The 26,548-nt window shown below is 38.0% G+C and overlaps 1 protein-coding gene across 4 annotated transcripts in view; it reads right to left on the bottom strand.

Moving 5' to 3' along the window:
* SUN1 (Sad1 and UNC84 domain containing 1) overlaps positions 1-26,548 on the bottom strand; it is a 37,197-nt gene that overhangs the window by 5,315 nt on the left and 5,334 nt on the right. Inside the window, exons 1-17 of one of the 4 annotated variants that reach the window (XM_009286376.2) lie at positions 24,493-24,632; positions 19,401-19,497; positions 12,702-12,896; positions 12,171-12,361; positions 10,991-11,017; positions 10,695-10,886; positions 8,846-8,968; positions 7,726-7,809; positions 7,298-7,408; positions 5,776-5,874; positions 5,023-5,116; positions 4,847-4,905; positions 3,482-3,627; positions 3,104-3,328; positions 2,496-2,582; positions 2,078-2,121; positions 917-1,052 (exon numbers count right to left, since the gene is read on the bottom strand). In XM_009286376.2, the coding sequence (XP_009284651.1) occupies positions 917-1,052; positions 2,078-2,121; positions 2,496-2,582; positions 3,104-3,328; positions 3,482-3,627; positions 4,847-4,905; positions 5,023-5,116; positions 5,776-5,874; positions 7,298-7,408; positions 7,726-7,809; positions 8,846-8,968; positions 10,695-10,886; positions 10,991-11,017; positions 12,171-12,361; positions 12,702-12,896; positions 19,401-19,477 (1,890 nt within the window). In that variant the 5' untranslated portion in view covers positions 19,478-19,497; positions 24,493-24,632. Of the gene's footprint in view, positions 1-916; positions 1,053-2,077; positions 2,122-2,495; positions 2,583-3,103; positions 3,329-3,481; positions 3,628-4,846; positions 4,906-5,022; positions 5,117-5,775; positions 5,875-7,297; positions 7,409-7,725; positions 7,810-8,845; positions 8,969-10,694; positions 10,887-10,990; positions 11,018-12,170; positions 12,362-12,701; positions 12,897-19,400; positions 19,498-24,492; positions 24,633-26,548 lie in introns of those variants that run through there. The other 3 variants (XM_009286375.2, XM_009286374.2, XM_009286377.2) reach the window with 3 other exon arrangements.

Here is a 26,548-nt window from a genome sequence, read left to right as displayed (position 1 = left end):
TAAGTAATACTATATATATGTCTGTAATGCTATACTATACATACAGGCACATGTGAAATCAATACACACATTCAGTACGACACAGAAGTCCAGCTTTCACATGTGTTTTAACTACATTGACTTACACTAGAACAACAGACCAGTCAGGCGTGCAGAAGAACATATGGGAAATCTGGATGCTTCATCAGTTTGGTGAACAAGACACCTAACAAAGCCCCAGCAAACTATGCAGTTTAGATTAGTGGTCTGACTAACGCTTCAGAATAAAAAAAATAGTTGACTGCAACAGTTCAAAGAAGGCACCGTGGTAACTCTAAGGGGAGCAGTGTACTTGTTAGGCCTAGTTAAGCAAGTTGCTTAATCACTCACTTATGGTATGCTTTGATTCCATACACAACAGCTAGATCATATTTGAGCGTTATCACAAAATGGTATTTTAGTCGAAGTTGATAATCCCGTATCAACATTTACTGTTGTATTTTGTTGGCTACATTCTAGTCAGACCTTATAAAAGGCTTCAAAAGAACTTAAGCATGATTTAAAACAACTCTCAGATAACAAACCTAACTTGCTTTTACGTAAGTTTCTTTTCCACATTTCTACGGGTTAGCAAAATACATCGGTAAGAACAGCAAAGTATTGTATACAGAACTGCTATTGCATCATATCTTAAATACAAAAACCCTGCCATTGTAGAAAACAAGCCATAAACTCTTGCCTAGTAAAATGTTACACGCTAATGGAAAAATTCACAGTACCACTACATAACATGCTACCATTCCTTAAGGTGAACACTACCCCCACGTTACTTATTGCAGTGCATTTCAAGAAAGTTGGTACTACTTGATTTTGTTCACTACGTTTTTCAAGTAGTACCAAGTTTTACTGGGACAGTTACAGAAGTTACAGAACCTACTTTTTCATGAATGACATCTATTTTCTCGCAACTCGTCTTCACACTTTCCCCAGTTAACAGCTCCGATTTCATCTGGGACAACTCTAGTTCTAGCTTTTTAACTTTGGACAAAAGTTGACTATGTTCACCATCATCTCTGACAAAAACAAGGAGTCAATAATTAGGAAAAAGTAGTTTGAATCATTCCATCAAATTCCAAAGGTGTGAGAGTGTACTTGTCTAATACAAAGTGCTTTTCTAGTTCAGTTATTCACCATGATAGACATTGTGAGCTTGCAGTTCCTTGAAGATGTTATTTAAGGCATACTTAGGATTAATATATTCAAAGCAAAGTATTTTGAAGTTGTGAACAAATCCAGCAGTGATGACTTTAGAACATCACCAGGCTGACAAGTTAATAACTCAAACATACGTAGATTTTGGGGAATTTAAGGCTTCTGGCAAATCAGTCAAACTTTATTTGCCATGAGTTTGCCACTGGTTAGAGCGAGTTTCAGGCTACCTTACTGGCAGGTGTCAAGTTGAGCTTAAGTAGCAGGTCACATATGACCAATATAGATCAGTGTTCAGTGCATGCTACGGAAAAAAGTATCAGCCATCATTCTAAAGCTATTTTACATTTAGATCTAATTTAAATGACAATTCAGCAAGTGTTTCTTTTCCTCTTCCCAATGGGGAAACTACTTAATGAAGTGCTGCAGTTTTTATCCCGGTATTACACAGTACATGAGTGGAAAGTAGTACAGCTGACAAACCAGAAACAGAGACGAAGGTTAGAATTGATACAATTCAAGAATTTAAATATAAAGCCTATCAAAGGCAGTTACTGTATACTTCACTAAGCAATATGAGGAAAAATTCTAATGCATTTCTAAGAGGATGAGAAGTCACTCATTCTCCTCTACTATACAAACAGCTTTCTCCAGTAAAAAAATGTAGTTGTAGGATTGCTCACACACTGGAAGCGGGCCTTGTGCTGATGTTCAGCATCACAGTTAAAAGTCTACTATAAGACAGAAGTACTCTTACTGACAATACAAACTCTTAAGGTCAGTTAACTGGCACAAAGAAAAGTATTGTCGTATTTCAAAGAACATCATGTATATCACCATCAGTTAGCATCAGGATTGAAAAAGCAAAATGTTTGAAAAGTGCTTATACCTCACTGTTTTTGCTTTGGCTAAGTCAAGCTCCTTCTGGATGTCCTAAAAAATACAAAAGTTAGTTTTAACATATAAAAAGAAACACAAGTGACAGAAAGAGGATAAAGAATAATAAATGAAAGTGACAGATTTTAGCACCACCTATACAGGACTGTGTCCTCATACTTATGTTTGTGCCTCTGTATAGTAAGATTTTATTCCAAAGAGAACCCGCCTCACTGGTCAAGTGAATAATTTTTAATCTTTGGACTGAAACCCCCTCCAAGGAGGGGGAGCAAGCGCACAAACCAGTTTCGAGACTTAAAGAACTGTAACGGAGTAAAACAAACTGGGGTTTGGGATAGCCAACAAAAAACTTAGTCCATTTTATCAATGGGTTACAATTAGAGTGAGTTAGCAAAGCTAACTTTCAATACCTTGGATTCAGCAGAGAGTTTTCTAAGAAGGTCTTCCAGCATCAGGATGCGCAACTCATGTTCTTCATGTAAAGCCAGGAAGTCAGTCTTAAAAAACAGGGAAGAAAGAGGTGGTGTATTTTCTTTTGGAGTATAAATAGCATAATTGATATTTTCTACAAAGCGTAATTTCTATTTCATTCTGAGAGTGCTTAAGTGATTTATCCTGCAGGTAGTGTGAGAAATTATAGAAAGAAATTATAGAATCTGTAATAAATATAAAGGCCTGATTCAACAGTAGTAGAGGCTATACACAGGGAAGTTTACCACAAAACCCCTTCTTTGTCACTAGTCCTTCCTATAGTCGTCTTTCTCTGTATGAAAACAGGATAAATCCAGCTGCTTTTCAGCAATGTAAGATTCTACTTTAGACCACCTATCTGGAATTAGTTCTTTGTCAGCAATAACAAAGGAGGAACAAATGCCAATGACTACTCCCTGGCATTTACTACTTATCAATTAATTCTGTAACAGAAGAAGAATCCTTAAGTCAAATTGCTAATAATCTGCATTATTAAAACAGAATACTTTGATCAGTTACAGAAAGCATCAATAACTAACTACCTTACCTTCTCCTCCAGTTTCATATCTTTAAGATGTTGACCCATCACATTTTTTATTAGCTTCAATGTTTCACTTTTGTCGCTCATCTGGGCAACCTGGTCTTGAAGATTATGGAGTAGAAGCATCACTTTGCTATATTCTTCATCATGGTGATGGCATCTGTCAGACACGAAGGCCATTTGCTTTTCCAGCTCACTTATACGACCAGAATCAAAGATATGTACGGTATCCTAAGGTATAAAGATTTTTGTTTAAAATATATAAAAATCAAGACATTTATTTACATTACCCTCGTGTACCAAGTAGTTATTGCAAAATATTGAAGACATGGGAGTTAAGTCTTAAAAGATATGAAAGTTCTTCCCTAGACTGTTCTGCCTTACCTTTGGAGGTTGCACAGAGTGAAAAGAATCACCCTGTGGTTCAGGAACATGAATAGAGTCATCTGTTCTCTGTATTCTATCAATTCTTGTCCAGTTCAATGAAGGCAATAATGAAATGAAGCCATCAAACCCCCAGAACCATATACCTAGATCAGAAACAAAAAACGCAAAAAGGGTGTTCAGGAGAATTCTCCCTTAAGACTGCTTATATCTACAAATCGTCTTCTTACTTAAGGACACAAGCTACCTTAAGCTTGCAAGGTAGATGTCACACAGTAGACACTACTCCAGTCTAAATAAAAATCAGCACAAGCCAGCTTTAAAACTGTTAAGTCAAGCACTCAAAAGTATTAGGGAACATCCATCAGTACCACTCACACAGCTGTAAGGCAGGCAACTTGTGCCTATATACCATGATATATCCTTAATCTCATACTGCTGCTTCCCTGGGACCTAGATCTCATTTACTGATTAAGACAGGCCATGCTCACTGAAGGCAGATGTAAATACTGCTTTTTATCTCAATGGAAAATATCTTGCCTTATACCCTACTTGCTACATACCACATTGCATAATATCTAGTAAAAGTTGGAGGAAACTTAGGCTTCCATGGAAATAATCTAGCATTTCACAAAGGTTACACTTATTTTTGCAATGTCTTGGTGAGAAGCAGAACCATTTTCTACACAGGGTAACTTCTTCCTTTCTTATTCTCCCTAGTACAGAGGATTTGGAATCCCCACTGTAAGTTTCTGAGAAGCTTCATCTTCTCCCCAAAGTAGCTACAAGTTTTTTAGGACATGCAAAGACATGAAACTGCTTTTCAGAAATGGCCCAGCACTTCTGGTAAACATTTTAAACTGACTTTGTTTATTTCAAATTAGACAGCTGGCCTGGAATATTGTCAACTAATCAGTCCAAATGGCCGTATTTTAAGCAACTAAAGCATGGCCTAGAGCAAAGGAAAGATTTAAGATGAGTTGGTGAAAGAGCTTAACCACAATTTTATGGAGACTGACAACAATCAAATCAATCAGTAAACAGCCTACTCTTTATGAGCTCATTGCTATTCCTATGAAGGGATGTAAAAAAAAAAGGACTTCAGTGCATTTACTTCCTCACCCACTCTCTCTGTCTAAAGAGCTCTATGAAATTAAGTCAACGGTATTCCCTTCATGGTAAGGGGAAAGCTCACTGACTTGTTAGTACTTTGAAAGCTTGAATTGCTGCCCTGTTCACAAACAAACTTGCTCCTTTTGGCTTCTGCATCTTCTTCATAAACTGAAAGTTCAACTAAAAATGCTAATTTGGAACAGCTGTACTAAGCATACACCAATTTGTATTATAAATAAATGATTCACATACCTAGTAGAAACAGGAGTGGGATAAGAAACAGTAATAGCTTGTAGATCTTTGGAAGGCATCTAGAGAAAAAGAGAGGAAAGTTTACAAGAAGTGATACATTTATCACATTTTATTGTTTTATATTACAACTGTGTAAATAATTTACTCACAAAACAGTTTTTTCAAAGGATACACACCTTCTAAGAAGAAACACCTTGAGAAAAGACATCAGAGTAACAAGTTGATACCACCCAGTTCTAAGCAACCTGAACATGCCAGAAGCTGCCCTCCCTAGAAGACAAAAAGTGGTACTGTGAAATGTAATTACTGCAGCACACATTCAAAGAAACCAAGCAGAGGGACATGCAACTGTAGCCAAGAATACTTTGCACAGCAGAGAAATGCATGAGTACAGGCAATGCATGCAGCCTATTAACATCTAGATATCACAACCATGACAACATTATAACATCAGCTACTAAACAAAACCAGTAGTCATGCAAAAAGATTAAATGCTCATTTGTTACAACAATGCTATCTTGCCAGAAATTGTTTTAATGCTTGAATCCAGGTTACCATGCACTGAAGACCTCAGTGTGTTTCAAGAAATGCACAGGTTAGCAGCATCAGTTTTTGCTAAGAGGAATATCATGATAAGAAGCGACTACCAAACCAAAACACACCCCGTTATTATTGACACCCCACATTCTGTGCTATTCACACACACATTCCCTCATGAAACAGTCTGGTTAGTCTCCCATTATGCCTGTGAACAGAAATATACCCTCTCATTAAGCATATTTTGGTCAATAAAGTAAAGTAGCACATGCATTTCAAGATACAAAAGCTACAGCATAAGCATAGTTGAATTAGTGTAAGCCACCTACTGCAGCGTCTTAGTTTGTCAAAAGGAACAGGCAACGCACACACACATGGATTAGGATAGTAACCTGGAGAAAGAATGGCCAGCCAAAGTAGAGACACCACCTTCTGAGACACAAGCCATCCTGTTGCTCCCACTGTTCGCAACAAGTGAAGCATAAAGTAACCTAGATTATAACAAATTAACTCTATGTGGTAACATACATAAATTAGCTTAAGGTTCTTTTGCAATACATGCAGTAAAACAGACTCAATCCCCTGCCCGTTACATGTTCTGCATAGTTTTAAACCATACCTTTCAGTAATCTACAAATTTGGTTCTTCACTATTTAAAAGCAAAGCAAGCCACTAATAAATATGAAACCAAGCAAAACCAGGACAATTTATAAACAGAGTTCTCACATATAAACAGAATGATCAACAGCATCTGTGCAGTTAGAATATTACTTTTCCAAAATCAACAAAAAGTTTACATTTTGTAGTATGTTAATCTAACAATGCCATGCTAAGTATAACGGAGAATAGCAAAAAAAGTACTACCATAAAAACACATTTTAAGCACATCATTCTTTAAAAGCATCTTACTTGTTCCAAATTATACATCGAGTTTGTTATCTAGGTTCATGTGTAGAAGAGGGAACAATTAAAAATTTTAAATCCTAGTGAAAGAATTAAATAATGATGTCTAAGAAATACTGATAAATTATAGAAAGTATTTCCAACTAGAAGTTATAAGCAGTAAATTTTCATTAAATTGAATGTTCCCGAGGATCTTCAGTATGTCAGTTTTGAGTCTCTTAAAAAAACCAAAACCACCACGGAAAAAACCCAATGCACTATAACAAAATGCTGTAACTTAAAGCTCACTGAAGCCAACAATTACTATATCCAAGACTAGGACTGTTTGTTCTACAGAACAAACTATGTAGTATACATTTAGAAAGTAATCCTACATTTTTAGATTAGCAGGTATGTCTGAGTTAATCTGAGGGATTATAGATATACCAACCCAATATTTTGCAAAGCATTTAGGTGACTGAAGTGTCTCAAATAATTTTCCTTTGCTGAATAAAGAGCACTCAACCGATTCTTGATGCCTCTGTCATTCAAGCTAGGGAATGCTCATCTCACAGGGAAGATTCTATCTCTATATAAGATTCCTGTAAAAATTGACTATCACTAGAACAAAAACAAAATGTTAAAAACCCTTTATTCAAATAATCAGCATACCAATACCTCATACCTTGCTTTCATTCAAAGGCAGCTTTTCAACCTATCGAGTGTACAGACTTCCCCAAGTGCAATACATTAACAATCAGACTTGTTCTTTCTAACATACAAGGTGTATGCTGTCCCTACACCTTGTTTTTACTAACAGGTAAGCAGTCTGTCAAGCTTGTACAAAAACCAGTATCAGAGCAAGAAGTCAAACAGGAAAGGTGTTAAAGTAAGTTAATTTTCTAGACACTTCACACTTTTAATCTACTTTGATAGATGGAAGGTAAAAAAACACTACAAAACAATATGTATTATTAACATTGTGAGATTGCGATGCAAAATAAAAGCAAAAGAAAAAAGGTCCAAGTCAACCTGCATAAGAAAAGGTGTGCCAAATGGTCCTTGCTACCCTTTTAGCCCATGAGGATTGCATGTGGTCTGTGGTGTATATTTCAAGATGTTTCTTCCCCTTACAGTCATCACCTGTTGGTTGTGGTAACAGTTGATTAATGGGACAAAGCCAGGATCAAATCAAGATTGTTACAAGCTAATTTGAACAAGTCTATTTCATAATATCAGTTATCAAACAAAAAACCACTAAGCAAACTTCAGTGGAATAAAACTTGCTTGGGGAAATATTACAGTACGCCAGGCAATCACCGTTCTCCCCCCTACACCTAAGTTGCAAAACAAATGTTTACTTTGCAGCTTCCATAGAGTCATGGGGCATCTGATACTATTATAGCAACAACCTGGTGTACAGCCCAAGGCTAAAAGACAACATCAATCATTATACTTACATATTGATTCCTCATTTACACCAAGACGGCTATCTTCTCTGTAAAACTCCTTTACATTCATGCTTCCACAGTAGTCTGAGTGAGCTGCAACACATTCAAAAAGCATACATGGAATGCAACTCTCAAGTTCAAAGCCTTTCATATATGCACATTTTAGCTATCATATATGCAGATTTTAGCTAAACTGGCTTGGTTCACTATTAAAGCCAGGTTACCCACAGGAAACCTGAAAAATGATCAGGGAAGAAGCCTACTCTGTGCAATCTTATTTTTTCTTCTTTAAGCAAGAGAAGGCCTTTTGGTTCAAAAAAGTCTTTCTTCTTTTCAGATAGCAAAGTTAGTAAAAAAATCCTCAGTAACAACTCAGATCTTGAGTCCCTATTCCCATCGTTCTGTCAAATGGGCCAACCGTTACATCTTTGTGTTGATTTTGTCAGAGATCTTAAAAGACTGGGAAGAGAGCATTAGCAAGTTACAAGGCACAGAGAACAGTAGAGAACAAAGTTTTATTCACACACAAAAATCCGCTACCTTCTGCCTATGGCAAATTAACTTCACTCAGAGCATGTATTATAGAAGAGAAAGCACTGAAGAAGAATCGAACGCTTTCAAGGAAAACAAGATGTGCTTTAGAGTAGTGCAGAGTGATGATGGCAGCTTTAGTTTTCAAGACAGACCTAATCAAGCTTTAAGTGCACAGTGGGCTTAAGGGTAGTAACAAGATAGAACAAACCTAAAGACATTGAAGAGTTAGGATTTGACACTATCACACCAAACAGTTTTTAAAAATCAACTTAAGTTTCTCAATTTAAACATTGCCTTCTACCACTAGGAAGTGGTAGTAAAAAATCAACACGTGAATCTTAACTGTAACACAGATCTTGCATAAGTGAATCCTGATACTTCCAAAACAGAGGAAAAGTATGAAGAGGGTAGCACAACTGAGATAATTAAGTAAGTAGTAATAATAGTAATAAAAGAGGGAGAAAGACAGGAGCCAGCCAAAAGACTATAGAAAAAGAACACCATAGTGCCAAAGAGGAAGCCGGTAAGAAAAAAAAGAAACCCAACACACACTCTGGCTTTGTGTGGAGACCAAGGAAGACAACTGAAAAGGTACCTTTAAATTCATAACCCAGCTTCAGCAAAACCATTTGAAATAGTTGCACTAATAGTGATGCAAAAGATGCTGCAGCGTGTCTGACCAATCGCAGAATCTTACTCATGTAGAAATAGGTTCCTCCTATTGAAAAGAACAGTGTGAATACAAATTATTCACCTGCATAAAGATGTACTTCTATTCTCTGGTGACCATTAGCTTGTGGAAGAGTGAGGACGAAGCATGGAAAGCCTTTGTTTAGCCAGAAGTACGAACTTAAGCAAGCGTGGTTTGGAAAGTCTGGATGCATTAGATATTACAGCAAAGCTTTCCTAAATACTACACATCCTAGGGAAAATGCTGTCAAGACAGAACGTATTACTTCAGCAAGAATACCTTTTCTTAGTGAGAATTAAGAACTCTAAATAGCAATGAATTCCTTGCTTACAGAACTTGGGATTTCTCAATGATGTGAGCTGTCGATACTGATTTTGTGGGTCACAGCTCCAAAGAGACAAACTACATTCTTATTTTGGATTTGAAAGGGTGAGGACTTTTCACCTTCTTCTCCACCTTTACATTGGAGGAAGTTACTACAGTGGTCTGCCTCAAGTGCCAGAGACACACATCTCTCCTTCAGAGCCAGGGGAACAAAGCCGCAGTCCACCATACTGCTGCTTTCCTAGAATCAGCCACATTCCAAAAACCTGCCATAATTGTGTGTCCCTTTTCCTGCCCCCCACTTCTCCCCCAAGTTTAACCCAAACCGCTGGATTAAAGTTCAAAGAACGTACAAAGATCAGTTCCTTGTAAAATTCTCCCATGTGAATACAAACTCAGGAGCACAGAAAACAGTTTTCATACAGAGTCACTTTAAGTAGTTCATTATGTCAAGCCGAAAGAATTTCTACCTGTGCTACATGTTAACCAAAAAGAAATACTTGCCTCAAAGCACTTAAAGTCACACCTTATAGTCCAAACAAACTGATTTCTTGCTACTGTAAACATTCTTCATTCAAGAATAACACATCTACAAAACCACAAAATCGGTTCCTTTCTAATTCAAGGCCACTCAAGAAACAACTTCTTCATGATCACTGAGGACTACCAACAATCAAGAAATTCAAGATGCTATCCAAGAGGCAGGTAGACACAGTCAAGACACTGAGGACAGCCATCCATAGGATGGAGATTGCCTTGGAAAGGCAGAACCTTATTTACAGCAGATCCATTTGTTTTCAAGCTTTAGACTTCCTAGTGACTACATTCCTATCTGGAATAATTTTTTTACCTTTGGAGTTAAAATTAAACAAGGAAATAGTTAAACAAGGAGAAAAAAAAAGCAGAAAGTAGAAAGGTATCTCTCAGAGATTTCCTTGATAGCAGAAGCACTGCAAAGTAACAATTCTGCTCAATCCGGAAAGTTCAAATCATGTAAGGGAAAAAAAAACCTGCATAGAAGAAGTTTCTATCTGAAAGCCCTGACCAAAAACTTCGTAGACAGACACATATAGATCTGATACCAGATTAGGAGACTCTTAAAATCAGTGCTGGTTGGAACTGCCCATTGTGTTCCAAATCAGTTTGGAAATATAACTTGTTAAGATACCACAGCATTTTCATTTTGAAATTGTTTAATTCCTACAGCAGCATTGAAAAAAGTTGATAGTTATATGTCAGAAGCTGACAAGTACATAAAGTTTCAGCTGATATTCAAAAAAGTATTTCATATAAGCTGTTCTCTAGAATTTAGTTATTGGTAAATTTAGCAGGGTAGGAAAAGTGCTTAAATAACACTACATGGAAAATGCATGAACTAAACTGTATACCATTCTGCTATCCAGATAAAACACAGAAGAAAGTAACTTACTAGATGCATGTTTCTGACTCCTATCCCTAGAGTAAATTCTGGAAGATGGCACATGAGAAGCTGAGTATGCTGTAAGAACCTCCTTCCGTTCAGAAAGCATGCTGCAGTCACTGCAAGTGTAGCCATTGATCATTGTGGTCTGCGTTTCTGCTGCTATGTCACCATTTCCCTGCATCAGTGTAGTATCACTACCTAGCAAACCAAGAGTAAAACATTCAGTGCATTGACATCAGTATTACCATCGCTAGTTACCATTAAACAGAATGCATGTGGAAGGAAAAGTAAAGTGTAGTTACCTTTAGGGTCGCTTTCATCATCAAGACCTTCAAAGGAAAAAAAAAAACACAAAAAATATTTGGTCCCAAATATAAGGAAGGGCCGTAATCAACTACCATATCTGACACGAACTCAAATTAGAAGTCCCACTAATTTTAAGACTGCAAAGAAAAGCCACTTTATGATTAGTATTTAACATATTTTGCAGTCCACCACATTAATACGTCCATATATTCAGACATTAATATAGTATGGTAACAGTTAGTGAAAAGCATTCTACCACAGAAGCGGCAGACAAAATAATATGACAGCTACACCTTTTCTTAGCTCCCATGTGACTTCAAAGCAGCTAATTACAAGCTTACGCTGTTCCTGTTGCTTGGTAACTACTTTGGTACTACTGTATTTTAAGATCCTGTTTTAAGAGCCAGGTAATCTAAAGTTTAGAATGCGTTCTATTAAGATTGAAACAATTCTTTACATTAGGACTCTGAGGTCACAAGCATACTGACTAGAAACAAATAGTCTGAATTGGGAGATATAGTAAGTTGTTCATCTTCTCCTACACAACAATTTATGTAGACAATACTTTACGTAGACAACTCCCATATTTTCCTCTTCAGTGAAGAAAGTAGGTTCCAGAAAAGTATACTTGTATATACTTGCAAAACCAAACCAGCCAGCCACACACAAAAACCCCCTTGGGAAATCCTTAAGTGCCACTAATTGGAGACTTTCAGATTAAGGTATATTAAGTTGAAACACACTTCTGCCTATAAACAAACAAGAAAATGCTTTTCCTTTGGCTTTTCAAAGACAAGTTACATGTTTACCATTCTTTAAATACAGTACTCTAATGCACATTTTGAAGAAAGTAATGATAAGAGATAATTACGTCTATACAATCTATGATGTCGCATCACAAAATTGTGTATGTTTGCCTGGCATATTAACTTGACCGTGCAACATGTCCTGATGTTGACTACACCAGTAAATCAAGTTCACACACTGGACTCTGAATTTCCAGTAGGCATCTTAGCAAGCAGACATCTACAGCAAAAGTGTAAGTACATGCACACGTTTGGGGGCAGGATGGAAAAAAGGGTGGGGAAAAGAGGGAAGATGTGAACATACATTTATAAACACCAAAACATACGCGGTTTTCACAGTTTGATACAAGCAACAGCAATCATTGCCTACCCCAGAAATGATCAACTTCTGTCTGCTCTCGAATCAAAGATTCATCCAATACAGTGGATACCATTGACGCGTCACTGGCATGGCTATTGAAACTGCTTTGGCTAAAAATGGAAGAGCTGGATAGGTTTTTCCTTGGCGTGTGTCTTACACTGCCAGATTGTTTATTCATACTTTTGCGTTGCTTCACCATCCTAGGAAACAAAGCAAAAGACAAATAAGACATAGCACTAAAGATACAGATTTCTGTTAGTCTCTCATTTTATTAAATGAATGAACAGTCAAGGTATTTCAACACTGATGTGACTAGACAGATCAAATCAGGTTTAAAAGAAAATCCTCGCTTTCAAGCATCTACACTTTTTACAAAGACTTCACTGCAAACCACATACTGAACAATTTTCAAAGTATGGCAGTAGACACTGAGAACAAAGAATAAAACAGTAGGTAACCTATGTTTGTACTACTGTGTTCAAACAGGAAGTCTCAAGACTCCAAACAATAAATTAACTTGTAATGATAAAAAATGCTTACTTAGAAGGCTGTTCTCTGAAGGACATGTTTCCGGCATAAGAGCTGTCATGAAGGATATCATTTCGTGCATCATCGGATTTATTAAATCCTGCAGCAGCTAACCGTAAACTACGCCGTGACATTCTTGGTGAATCAAATACTGGATCTATTTTGTTTTCAGTCTCAAAATCCAAAGCAGATGAAGAATAACTTGAACTGCAGCAAAATAAGAACAGCAAAGTTACCAGGTTTAAGAGAAAATTCCCCTAGTAACAAACATGCCCTTCAAGCTAGTCTAAGTTTCCATTAAAAACAGTTTATTCGGGGTTATGGAGCAATTCCCACAAGATATGCCACGTAACCAAAATAACTTAGAAGTATGTAGATATTCAAGGTTCTCTTAAGCAATTCATATTACAAGTTTAACAACTGAAAGCAAATCACAGTTAGAAACAAACAACCACCATGGAAACCACGTCTGAAGTTTAGCCAGAGCGAGCATTTGTTACACAGCCTAGTTCTTTTGGGACCAATTTGAGAGAGGAAGCCATTCATGACACAGTTTTCTTCATCACTTTGCCTAGCAGCAAATTAAAAATCATGATGCACTCTAAGTTGCAAGGTAAAGATTCATTTTTAGTCAAATTATTTTTATTTTTTGTTTGCTAATTCCTTGTTTTGAGAACCAAAGATGCATATGCCACACTACTCTGAATTTCTATCTCCCAACAAATAGGAACTTCCCCCCTTTAAGATACTTAAAGGCTTCCCTACTTTAGCTAGGTTAGTTTAACTACCATTACTTCTAAAAAAAAAAGTTTAAGATTTCTTCATTTAATGCAAATCATTAGAAATATTTAACTCTGAACAAATAAAAAAAGTTTAGTCTTTCATCCACTTTTCTAAAGGCAAGTTTACATGTAGACAAGCTTCACATCATTACCCCAGGAACTCTACTCCACACTTTTATACTTGATTCTCTCAGAACCCCCATGAAAACTTACAATGAAGACAAAGCAGCAACACAAGGCAAACACAAACAGATTGAACAGAGGAGTCAGTAAGAAATACATTTACTAAAACAGCAGTTTAGCCTAAAGCAGAATACTCACACTTACAATCGAAGGAAACACTCAGTTATGTAACTGCGCAGAGCTTGTTGCTACAGGGTGCGGCACAGCAGGAGGCCAGGTTCTGGAACCACTCCGCACTGTGACCCAAAGTATCGGAACGCTAAGGGCTCTAGGCCAGCTTTCCTACAGAGTCTGTTCCCTCTTGGGCCACAGGGATATACACAGCTGTAACAGCAGTTACTTCAGTATTCCTGAGGGGTTTGTTTGGGTTTTGTTTTTTTTTTAAAAGAAGAGCTGAGGAGGTATTAACTAAAGCAGCTCCTTCTCCCCAAAAATCCCTAACAAAAACAAGCAAGCAAATTAGATCTGAATGAGTAGATTCTACTGTGCAATCTGTATTTGAAATGGAAGCTTTCCCTTTAAAAAAAATACATATAAACAGCTACTATAAGATGTACTTGTGCAAAAACAGTTTAATGGAAATAATTTTCTTACACAATCATTAAAGACCCCAGAACATTACAAAGTAATAATATGATATGTATTGTAGAATCATAGAATAGTTTAGGTTGGAAAAGATCTTTAAGATCATTAAGTCCAACTGTAAACGTAACACTGCCAAGTCCACCAGTAAACCATCTCCCTAAGCACCACGTCTACACATCTTTTAAATACCTCCAGGGATGGGGACTAAACCACTTCCCTGGGCAGCCTGTTCCAATGCTTGACAACCCTTTCGGTGAAGAAATTCTTCCTATTATCCAATCTAAGCCTCCCCTGGCGCAACTTGAGGCCATTTCCTCTCGTCCTATCGCTTGTTACTTGGGAGAAGAGACCGACCCCCACCTCGCTACAACCTTCTTTCAGGTACTTGTAGAGAGTGACAAGGTCTCCCCTCAGCCTCCTTGTATTACTCTGGCCTACAAATAAGTTAACATCAGAAGGCCTAGTAGCTACACTTACAGTAATAGTTTAATTCTGACAAGGTGGATGCTTTAGAAGTGAGCTTCTTGATTGCTCCACAATGCAAAGTAAAGCACGTAAGATGGGACTGTGTCAGAGCACATGAACTGCATTTCTTTCAGCTAAAAAAAACTAACCGAGACAATGCACTGCAGGAAAGCATCTAGTTGTTCCAGCAGCAAATGGGCAATCAGCCCAGAGGACAAGACTAGAGCTTGTCCAAAAATAATTTCTTCAATTGCCCAGAGGTGCACAGATTTGATGGCAGGTCTTCAGCACCACCTGCTTGATCTTATCCGTCTGCCCTGCTACTGCTGCCACATGCAGTGCAACCCTGTGCAAGGCAGAAGTCTAAGCACAGCTTAAGATAAACCCAGCATACATTACTAAATACAATATGCTTATTAATCCTTGCTTACATTTGGGTGGAAGGGGAAGAGGAAATAAGACAGGAGCCTCCTCACGTGAAAACAGATTTAGTCTACATTTGATTAGGTACAAAAGCATGTAATTTTTAGTTTTCAAAAATATTGTTTAGACAGCTTGCATTCTGACAGATGTGAAGTGAGAACACAGGCTAAATACAGCTCTTCCTGTTGTTCATTCTGAAAGGGTCAGAGCCACAATAGTTTACTATTGAGTCCCTCCCTAAACAGTTGTTTCAGAACTCAGTTTTGCTATTTACACTTGCCACTACGCATTTGCTTTTCCTCATCTTCACCCAACGTTTCTTACAGATACTCAGTTCACAAGAACACAGGACAAGCTGACAGCTGTGACCAGCCTCAATTTGTTTCTGTTTATAAACACTTGCTGTTATTAAGTAACTCAATGAGCATTTATATCAATTTGGGTTGGATACATAGCTTGGAATTGGGCTCTACTATCTTAAAAAAAAAATCATGGGATCTTTTTCTCTTTAAAAAAAGAAAGAGAGCTTCTCTCTTGCTTATGCAGAATAAATCTTCTCTTCACTTTCAATGTGAAGAGAGTTATCTGTCCTCTGTCGGCAGGACAGTATCTAGAAGTCTTAGCTTGCCATATCACTTTCCACACTTTGGAAAGCAGCCTTTTTTCTTCTGCAGAAAAGACTACAGTAAACAAAACACCCCTCCCTTTTCTTTCACAGGACAGAAATGAACCTGCACATTGATGGTATTCCTATCCAATACATATGGCTAGCAAAATAACATATTGAAGGTGGGATGCAATTAGCCTACACGCCTAGATAACCTACACAAACAGTGCAGACCCTGGTTCCTTCCCCCAACAAACAACTCCCATGGCTGCTGGCAGATCTGCTGACTGTTTCTAGTCTTACATTTCCAGCTTCTTAACTATTACCTTGATACCTCCTTCACCTGAGCTTCTACAGAATAAGAATGTCCTAGACTTCAGTGGGTTAATTTTCAAGTTTATTTGTAAGTGGAATGAGAACAAGGTCTTTCAGTTTTAGCACACCTATAGCTTTAGCTGGGGGACCTTAAGTGTCATTTATTTTAAGACTGTTCCTTGGAATGAAATGGGCAGTAATGTTCTTGATTATTCAAGATAATAATAGATAAATGCAATACATCTAGAGAACTATAGCTAAACAGACATCTTCTAACATGGACACAGGCATATAATCAGTATACGAATGTTCATATGCTTTCTGACCAGGGCATTGCTTATATTGACTGGCCAGGGACACTACCTTGAGTTGTTTAGCTATTGCTTTGATCAGTCCCAGAACACACATAAAACACACCAAAGGATTTTATTCAACTATTTTGCAGAAAATTACATCCTGATTTAATGCTCTGACACAGGAAAAAAAACCCCAACAAATTCTTATCAATTTAATTCATATTTGTGAAGAAAAGCATTGTTAAAGGTACCCGAATTGACAAAAACAACACAACTCAAGAGATGATGGTAACTAAAGGAAAGATCAGCCTGAAGAGGGAGGTGTAAGTTACATGTTGACAAGTTTGACTTGCATTTTGAGGAAGATAAAGGTTATTTAGCTCTATCAGTTTTATGCTTTTCTGATTTGGGCTGGAGGACTAAAAGCACAAAGTAGAAGCACTACAAACAGTTATGAACACACAGTAATCCCAGTGAGTATTAATATAAATTCTATTAATAGGTCACAACCTATTAATAACTTTGCGGTATCCAACTTCACTGTACTTCTTTCTGCAGTGCTACATGCACAAGTCAACTACTTTAAAGAAACTCACAGACAGATTTTGTAAAGATTGAATTGTCAAAGGCAGAACAAGTCAGATCAGAATATAAGCAAAACAAATACAGGTGGGGGGGAGAGGAGAAGGAATGAACTTCAGCATGAAAATATTTCTGATTAGCAACTCTGCGTAACTCACCCTTTCCTCAGATTCTTCAAATACTGCTTGACCCAAGGTAGGAAGAGCTACGTCAACAATACATGGCATTCTGCACAGATTCAGCAAGCAGACACACAGCGAGAGTCTGCTCAAAAGACTGTAGTTCACTCTCTTGACACCCTGAAAGCCAGCAGTGTACCAAGTAGTTTTCCCCCATTATTTTAATATTTGGGGCTTCACAGAATTTTTCAAGAGCAAGTTTTAAAGAAAGTGCTTGCTAATCCTTCCTTTCTACACAAGGAAGAATCACAATGAATTAATTTCAACTGAGTTTAACTATACTTGCCTTCATTAAGTCAGTTATTAAACTTCAGCTTATCCAGCTCTACCTATTTCTGAACATCCGCATCTAACGTAGTTTAACACAGCAAAATGGGAGGCCAAAAAGTTTCAAGACACGTAACCCTCCCCTTCTACAAAGGCCTCTTCACAAGTTCTCAGTTTTGCAAAACGACAATCTTCATTTCTGTAGGAAGTCAAACACTCCAATTGTCTTCTACACAAAACCCACCAAAGTCATAACGAACTATACTCCAGATTTCAAATAGTATTTATCATTCTGCATATTCCTTTCCTGGCAAGTTAATCTTTGCTCCTGTGGTATTCTTGTTTGCTTCAGTGAGAAACAAAACTCCTATCCAACAAAATAGTGGGCAAGAAGAAAAACCCAGCTCAGAAAGGTTTTAACCCCAGATTAGTTTAAGCAAGCCATTGAACTTTACTTTGCTAATACTCTTGGAAATACACATAATAAAAAAAAGAAAAACAATTTTAATTTCTTAAGCTAATACTAAGACCTACTTATTCCCTCGTCTGCGAGAAAGATTAGTTGCTGTGGAGAAGATTGTACAGTAGAACATACTAGTATTATTTCAGACAAATATAACAACTAAGGAAAATAAATCAAATTAGATGACAATTTCACAGCTTGTTTTAAGAAAGGTATGCTCACAGAGATATAAAAATCACTGTCTAAACAACCTGAAGAATCAGTCTACTTTTATTGCTCACAATAAGCGAGAACTCTCTGTAAAGAGTTAAAATATTTCAGTCAATCTCTAAGGTACATTTGCAATGTAGAGCTATCTAAAAACACTTAGTAATATAATAGTGAATTTGCTTGCTGATATAAGGCACATAAATCATCTTTCATTGTCCAGCATGCCTTTTCTTGAAATTAGTAAACCCACTTGTATTTAACCAACATTCTACCAATGTTTTTCTAAAAATTCAGGAAGAGTTGCAATTTAATTGATGCAACATAAAACACATTCCATTTTGCAACATTATTGACATCAGGCTATAGCTAAAAAAACCCAGCAAAAAAACCTGATGATGCTACAGTTTTAGAGTACACAAAAGCAAGAATATTAAGTTAGTGAGCTGTTAATTCTACAGTTTTGCCAACTTCTGTTTTATTGGCAAGTAGCCAAGTATTCCCCAAACTAAATACTATATTTTAATACACATTAAAGACATAATAATGATTTACAGACACAGAACAGAAAAGCAATCTCATACTGCATCCTAACGATTTTTTTTTTTTTTTAAACTTAGCTAAACCAATAACTCAGGCTCATGTATACTTGCTTCAAGATACATCTACTAACTCAACAACAGGAAAAGCTAGATAGATTAAATCAGCAGCCACAATCTGCTCTATTAATATTAAAAAACCTCAAACAGGCATCACCACATTTATTTTGAATACATAATACAAAAACTAGCAAATACACTACAGAGTTATTTTTAGAAAAAACTGAAGTGATTTAAGAAAAAGTCTAATAATGGTCAGTTTAATAAAAAGATACAAAAAAAGTTCATTAGAATACAGATTTTACATTCATACAACAAGCAGTTTTGCTAAAAATAGTAATCAATATGTGACTTCCAGCCAAGTTCCACACTAGCGGCAATGAGGGCGTATCAATCAGTGTTTTAAAGTGAAAATGCTGCCCAAGTCACAAAAGAAGAGACATACAAGTTACAAGACATACTAGAAAACATCTAAGAATTTTGATGACGTATTTATAGAAATAGAACAGCAATTGTAACTAGGTGGAGACTAGTTTATTCATAGCAACTAATAAACACTGAGTCATTATCTTAGTCATTGTCCTGTTAGTTCAACATGTATTCTTTCCTCTATTTAGGACATAGCAGTTATTTTCAAAACAGACTAGATAAAGCATGCTTCTTCAAAAAAGTCAGCTACTTACCATGAAAGCTAAACTCTCCAGAATTAACGACATTCAGAGAACACAGTTTCTCTACAAGAAGAAAAGAGTTCTCACCTGAGTGCATATGTATAGCCAGTGTTCTCTGGCAGACATTGGGGAGGAGTGTACGTGTGTAGACGTGAAAAGTCCATGTTGACTGTTTCAAATCATACTGTAAAAGGTGAAAATAAAGTAATGCAATGACTTAAAGTTACGCAAAGTCAATGTAAGAGCCCTTGCACTGTTCAGCCTGTGTTATGAAGTATTGAAATAAAAAAAGCTGCTGTTACCATAAATACGGAGTTCTCAGTATTTCAGCAGTATTGCTGCTAGTGCTAGATATCCCTTATCATTACCGCATGAAGCTCAGTGTATTTCTGACCACAACTTACTTTATGATATTCTATTTTCAGCAATTTCCAAGTTCTCTGGAACATTACTGTAATACGAGCCAAGCTCTTATCACAACTACACTACAACACTTCCATAGGAACCAAGTTATGCTAGCATCCCCGAAAGCTAAGCATAAAGACTTAAAAAACTACAAAGCCATACTTTCAGAGATCTCTTCACAATGAGTTTTGCTTTGAAAGCCCATTGAGCAAAGCGCAGGCTGTTCTGTGTACCAACAAAGCGTAACACAGACGAAACTTGAGAAAGTTTTTACATATAGTCAAATAATTTTGCTCTACAACCTTTAAATACCATCCACTAAGCAGCAAGGGAGTTTCCTTCATTTCACATCAAGTTGTAGTACTTGGTATCGGTTAATTTTTTCTTGTCATAAAAACACTGAATACACACCCTAGCAGAAGAACCAACTGCAAAATGATTCACGTGGCTAGAATTAGGTACATTTTACGGAGTGCCATCCACTTCTAAAAAGAAAGAAAACCCAACACAAAACAAACAAAAAATAAAACCAAAAACCAAACCCAACCCACACTTGTAAGACTTTCCTTGGGGTCTTTGAAAGGTATTATAGATTTAGGAAGAAAATAAAACCTGATGTTGTCGCATCAAGAAACTTGCGGAGCTGCACGGGTGACTGTATTACATACAATTTGACTTTTAAGTTCAAAATATTTGCAAAAAAACCTTGAGCCCTTCTCAGTTTTGTTAGCCACAAGAAAAGTCTTGCTTTTCTAGAAAAAATTCTTAGATAGTAGGTTATTCATGGTTAACAAATAGGGATTTGGCTAACCTGGATTTGCATGGTTAGCAAAACAGAATCCTGGCTATTTTCAGATTATCTACGGCTCCTGTTTCAGCAGCAGTAAAAAATACCACACAACTGTGTTGACATGTCTAAACTAAGGTAAAAATATCCTTAGCTACACTTCAATTCTTATACTCAAAACATCAACAAGTATTATCTCAATTTGGAGATGCACTTTGCTATGCTGAAATAAAGAGTTTTCATTTGTATAGCTACATATACATAAAAAATAGACAAAAAGCACAGAGTCACAGGTACAGGTTATAGCAGTTCGAAAAGAAATCTCTACACATAACACTAAAATGCTCTTAGTCAGTCCACCTGTGGCCTCCAAATCCTGATGTCAATAAGGCAGGAGGATCTTTCCATTACTACTGAAGACAGTTTCCTTCCCGTTTTTAAAAATCAAAACTTACAGGCCTAAACATTGTAGCTTTCTGAAAACAAGCACCTCCCATGCATTTATGGTGTGAATGAAAAATAAGGTCTCTCACTTCTGGTATTTATAATATTAAAAACCTGATGTGTAGAGAAAGCATTTCCATTAAGTGATCTTTCTCTACGCTTACTTCACTTGTCCCAGAGCCATAATGCTTTCACTGGCTTGTATATAAAATTTGTTGTTTGTTTAGAGGAAGCTTAAATCAGTAGCGCGGAAGTATTAGCAAAGCAGTCTAATTCTCCTGCTAGAATAAGCAGCAAATACTGCTGGAATACACAACAACTGCTGCCATACTTTAACAACAAATGAGAGCTCATTTTAGGACATAGGAAACGGGGGACCAGAGAGTAATGATTCCTCAGTTATGAAAGTGGAAATACAGTGAATTTCAAGATGAGGGATGTTGATAACCCCAGAAAGCACTTGTTCTAAACAATAACAAAACAGATTTCTCAGACATATGACTATTGAAACTCAAAACCATGATTAAGGTTGATCTGTTTAAATTGATCCATCCCAATAGAAAGATTTTTGAAACCACAAGCCAGGGACACCTCTGTTTAGTTTCCAATGGAGCTGATCTTGACTATAGCATGCATCATTTCATTAATAAGCCTACTTTTTAACTGGCAACTCAATAGCTGATATAATGCTTTTGACACCCAGCAATATTTTCCCACATGGAAAGCTAGGCTATGTGAGTGAACTTTCAGTAGCTACCCAACTCCTCCCTCTGCCTCTGCTACCTGTACGGGGAGGGCAAAGACAGACTTTGAAAAATAACATATTGGCTCAGCTTCTTTCCTGTTCTTTTCCCCTTTCCCATCAGTTCTCTATTTACTTGATTGCTAAAGAAATAAAATGCTAGAATTTACATCATATTCCTTATTTGCTAAGGTTTGAAATAGATCATTAAGTCAGTATTTGATGAAATATGTACTTGACAATGGCATTGCTAACTGAAAAGCCTTGAAGGTATTTATGCATAGGTCTATTAATAGTTGGCTTTCATAGCACCAAGATCTCCGGTAAAGATAACAGGTTTGCCATTTAAACACCACAGTTAGAAGTCACTCTTAGAAGATTTAGGGGCTTGGTTTGATTCACTGTCTGATGCTCTAAAATTAATTCAGGCTCAACAGGAAAAACCTTTCCTCAATTTTTCAGAGCAACAAAACAGACTTAACTGACTTAAGCAGAACTTGAAAATAATCTTCAGAGATAACCACCGCAATTTTCAAAAACAAGCATCTAAAATTTACTATGCAACTGGATCTTTTTAAAAACCTGGCTGCTAGTTCAATAGCTTGAGTTTAGTTACCCATTTCTTCAAAACAAAACCCACAAAACAAATGATCAACCCAATTTATTTAGAAATATTCTACATACTTATTACAGCAGAACTTTAAACTACAGAACAGACCAGGGGTAGGTGGAGGACAATAACTCCCTCTAATTTTTTCACTTATGTTTAACAGCACTCCACCTTTCATATATTATTTCTTCTCATTTATGAAACTTTCATATACAATGGAACAGAAAGAGAGACATGCTAAAAAAATATTTTGGAAATTTAAAGCCACAAAACTTGGCAGAGAACCTGAGAGGTAGACATAGTACTTGGTTCCAGTTTAAACACTTCTGGGTGCCCAGCAGATTTTTTGATTTAGGTACCATAGATCTGTCTGGACTCAGATTCATGTAGGCTTTTGGCATCAGCTTTGCTGCAAGCATTACTGGGCCCAAACTTTAAGTAGCCTTTTTTCCTTCCTCAGAAGCCCAAACTTCTGTTTCTAAGTACTATGGGATGTATAGTGAAAGAACTCAGCATGTAGTTGCATAAAAAACCCCAAGTAGTAAGAGTACATTTATAAGACAACCTAAAGGCGATTAAAGAGAAGCACACATTTCAGCTAGAATGCAAGTGGATACTAGAATGCACCTCAAGTTACAAACTAACTTCCACATTCCTGCAGAGGATTATTTGCTTTTTTGGGGCAGAAGACAACAACAATCATCTCAAGTATCATCTCTCCTTCGCAATTCAACTGAATCAGTGTTACAATAAATCAGCAGAGTAGAAGGGCAGGAGAAGACACAGATTCTGACTTGGCCAGGACACAAAGAAGCTACAGGGACTGCTGAATCAGTGCAGCAGAATTTACCTCCGCACAAAGCCCCCTGGCTGTCTCCAGAGGATGTAGACTATGAAGCATCTGAGTGACATGAGACTGCACCACTACCTCATAAGCCCGTTTATCTGAAAAATCACTTTCAGAATCAGCCAGCCTCAACAAAACCCTACTACCACTGCAGCAAACTTCCTGGCTTTCATGAAGGTGATGAGATGCTCCGATAGTGGCTTTTAAGCACAGAAGCATCACAAGAGGGGAAGCAGCACCAAATACACGTTGTATATACGCTACAAGCACATGGCAAGGACAAGGACAACCCCCCACTTACGTCTTTTTGGGTACATAAATAGACTTCCACCAACATACTATCTAGGCATTTCCTCAAACACCCTTTGTGACAAAAGGAGTGGTAAATCGCCATTTCACAAATGGGACCCTGTCAGAGCAGAAATACTCACCAGGAAGTCTGTTATAGAATGAGAAAATTTACAAGAAAGCATGTCTCATTTTTTTACATTACAAAGGGTAAAAAAAACTCCAAACATTTAAAGTCTTAGAGAGATGTTGGTAGTACTACTTCAAGCAGAACCTACTCTATCCTTACCTTTTAAAGCAAACAAACCAAGTTTAAGTCATTATGATTTAACATACTAATGCCACAAAAGCTAAACAGACTTTTGAGCAAATTACTAATAACAATGAAACTGGAGTATGCAACCCTATCAGTTCCTGAGAGAAAGCCATTTTTTACTCATAATTTCAATTGTTATTTTCTACTATTATTCAGAATAACCAATAAAATTACTCTTTTTGATAAGAAAAAAAAAAGGCAAATTCCTAAGTAAATATACTCCACAAAGAATGTTTCCACATACCCAATTAACTACTAGTTTAAACAGGCTGAAGAGCAAAGGGCTCCAAGCTAAACCAACATTTTATTAAAACACATTCTTAAAACATTAGTATTCCTTCAAAACAAAAACACAAAGCAAACAAACAAAAAAAATCCCAAGTAATAAAATTCACATTTTAAACTAGATGTTACCATCGACTATTATGGAAAAGATCCCCAAACACAGGTGTCAAGCTGTAAGGCTACTAACAAAAAAAAAAAAAAAAAAAGAGGTTCTTCCCAAAGCAGTAATATTGCATATTCGCATCAAGCACTCCTTCAAACGTTTTTTGGTTTTTGTTTTTTTGTTTTTTAAAAGCAAGGTTGCTAGAAAGCAGCTATCCATTCAGCTATGGTGAAACAATAAACATGTCTGCTCATTGTTTACACACACAGAGCACCTGAAACACTGCACGGCAACACACTGCGTCATTTTATAAACGAGGAACCTCCAGATCATCTCACAATTAAATACATACGAAGGCTTCAGCGCACAAGCCTCACCAGGCCTCTGCATTTAAGGAGATTCAGCGCCTTGCTCAAGGCCTCCCCCATCAGACTCTACAAGCTGCCGCGGAACCGGGGAGGTTCAGAGCGCGCCGGCAGCTTGCCCAGGTAAGCCTCGGGCCGGCGGAGCCGCACGGGAAGGGTGGAAGCGCGGCCGGTGCCCAGCCACCGGCTCGGGGGGGGCCGCCGCGCCGCGCCCGCGATGGCGGGCCGGGCTCAGGGCGCGCTCCCCGGCGGACAGGACATGCTGTTCCATGCCACACCGCAGGATCCCAAAATGGCTTCCCGGCCCCAACAAAGCCCGCAGGCCCCGACTGATCCGACCCAGCCTCCCAGAGCTCCCCGTGTCACTCAGAGGCAGAGTTTGAATTCACTGGACGCGGCCGCCTCAGCCAGCCCACAGCTTTTAACCCGCTGGTTTCCCTGCGGAGAGGGTCCCGCTTCGGGAGAGCTTCCTCTGCAAACGCCTACGTACGCGTCATTCCTGTTTATTTTAACTATAAGCTCACTGGCAGATAACAAAGGCGTATTTCACTTAATTTCTCGCGTTCCTAAAACGCTTCACTTGCCCGATAAGACAACCTCAATATTAATTGTCTAACAAAATAAAATCCAACCCAACATCCTACTCTTTATAACTAACTCCTACACCTGAATGTCTAAAGTGTCCCCAACTCTTACAATCACACGAGTTGGTCACAAGACAGTCAAGTAGCATAAATTTAAGGATATATATTATTAAATGTGGCATATATCAATGTAAAAAGACTGCTAAGCTTGTCAATAAAGCCCTCCGTACAGATCACTTACAATGAAAAAGCCTGCAACTCACTTCCATAATATTATTATGAAAATCAGCAAATAGTAATGCATCCCCATAGGTGAGAGGGGGAATTAGACATTAAGATTAACTTGGAAATTCAACAGAAGCATTAGCCTGTAATAGTCAGTTGCAAAGCACTAAGATAGAAAATTTAGAAAACGAGTGAAGATTTCACTTCCTTTTTGTGCACCGTTAAACTGAAAACCAGACAGTGGGATATAGGGGGATTGCAAGTACTGCAGAGACACGGAACCTGGAATTTGCTAGCTAAGATTTTCCTTTCCTATAACATATTATAAACAATACCTTTTTTTAATAAATAAACAAACATAAAATAAGGCAAACCAAATACTTTTTCTTTCCAGCAGACATAAAACTTGAGACTGTCAGAAGACAGGTGCTGCCTCTAACGAGTTTTGCGTTTCAGGCACTTCTACCCCTGTGGTTGCTGAAGAGCAACCAAACGTGATCACCACAGCAGGAACACAGCTCTATCATCTCAAAATGAGCACAATACTGAAATACATTTTGCAGTAAAACTACGAGCAATCACTCAGTGAGTGATGCCAAACTCTTTTACAGTAAACACCTGTCTAACTACACTTTCCCCACAGAAGCAGTTCACTGACACCAGCTGCCCTGAGGTGACAACCAGGGGGACAGTGGAGACAGGCATGGCACTACCCAGCACCAGACCACAACATCGATTACAGTACATTACCTTTGCACTAAAGCTCAGCAACTGCAGTGAGCACAGGCACTACAGCACGCTTACCAATTCTTTCTAAATCAGAGTGGAAAGCTGCAGGTTATAGTTACTTCTGCCAAGAAAACGCTCTCAGTGCCAGGCCAAAAAGCACCCAAGCAAGCAGACAGCTACGGCAGAGATTTGTCTCGCTCCTTCCAGCTTCACAGCGCTGATCCAAGTAACTTCGGGCCCTAAAGAGAGGTCAGCACTTGACCCAACAACTCCAGCCCGCTCTCCAACGCGACGTCCTCACGCCCTGCGCCTTCCTTGGACTACTGTTCGAGCTGAGGAAGAAGCCGATCTCCCCCCTGCCCAGCGGAGGATGCAGACCGAGACACAACGCCCCACGGGCTCCCACGCGGGCAGCTGTCTAACACGGCCCTGGCCGCCGGAGCCCGCCTTGCCCGGGACCGGCCCCCACCCCGGGGAGCGGCGGCGGGGGGGGCGCGGGGGGGGG

The sequence above is a fragment of the Aptenodytes forsteri genome, unplaced genomic scaffold (assembly GCF_000699145.1).
Source record: "Aptenodytes forsteri isolate BGI_AS27 unplaced genomic scaffold, ASM69914v1 Scaffold55, whole genome shotgun sequence".
Lineage (NCBI taxonomy): Eukaryota > Metazoa > Chordata > Aves > Sphenisciformes > Spheniscidae > Aptenodytes > Aptenodytes forsteri.
Note: the sequence above shows the minus strand (reverse complement) of the source record. Positions and strands in the feature narration are given on the sequence as shown.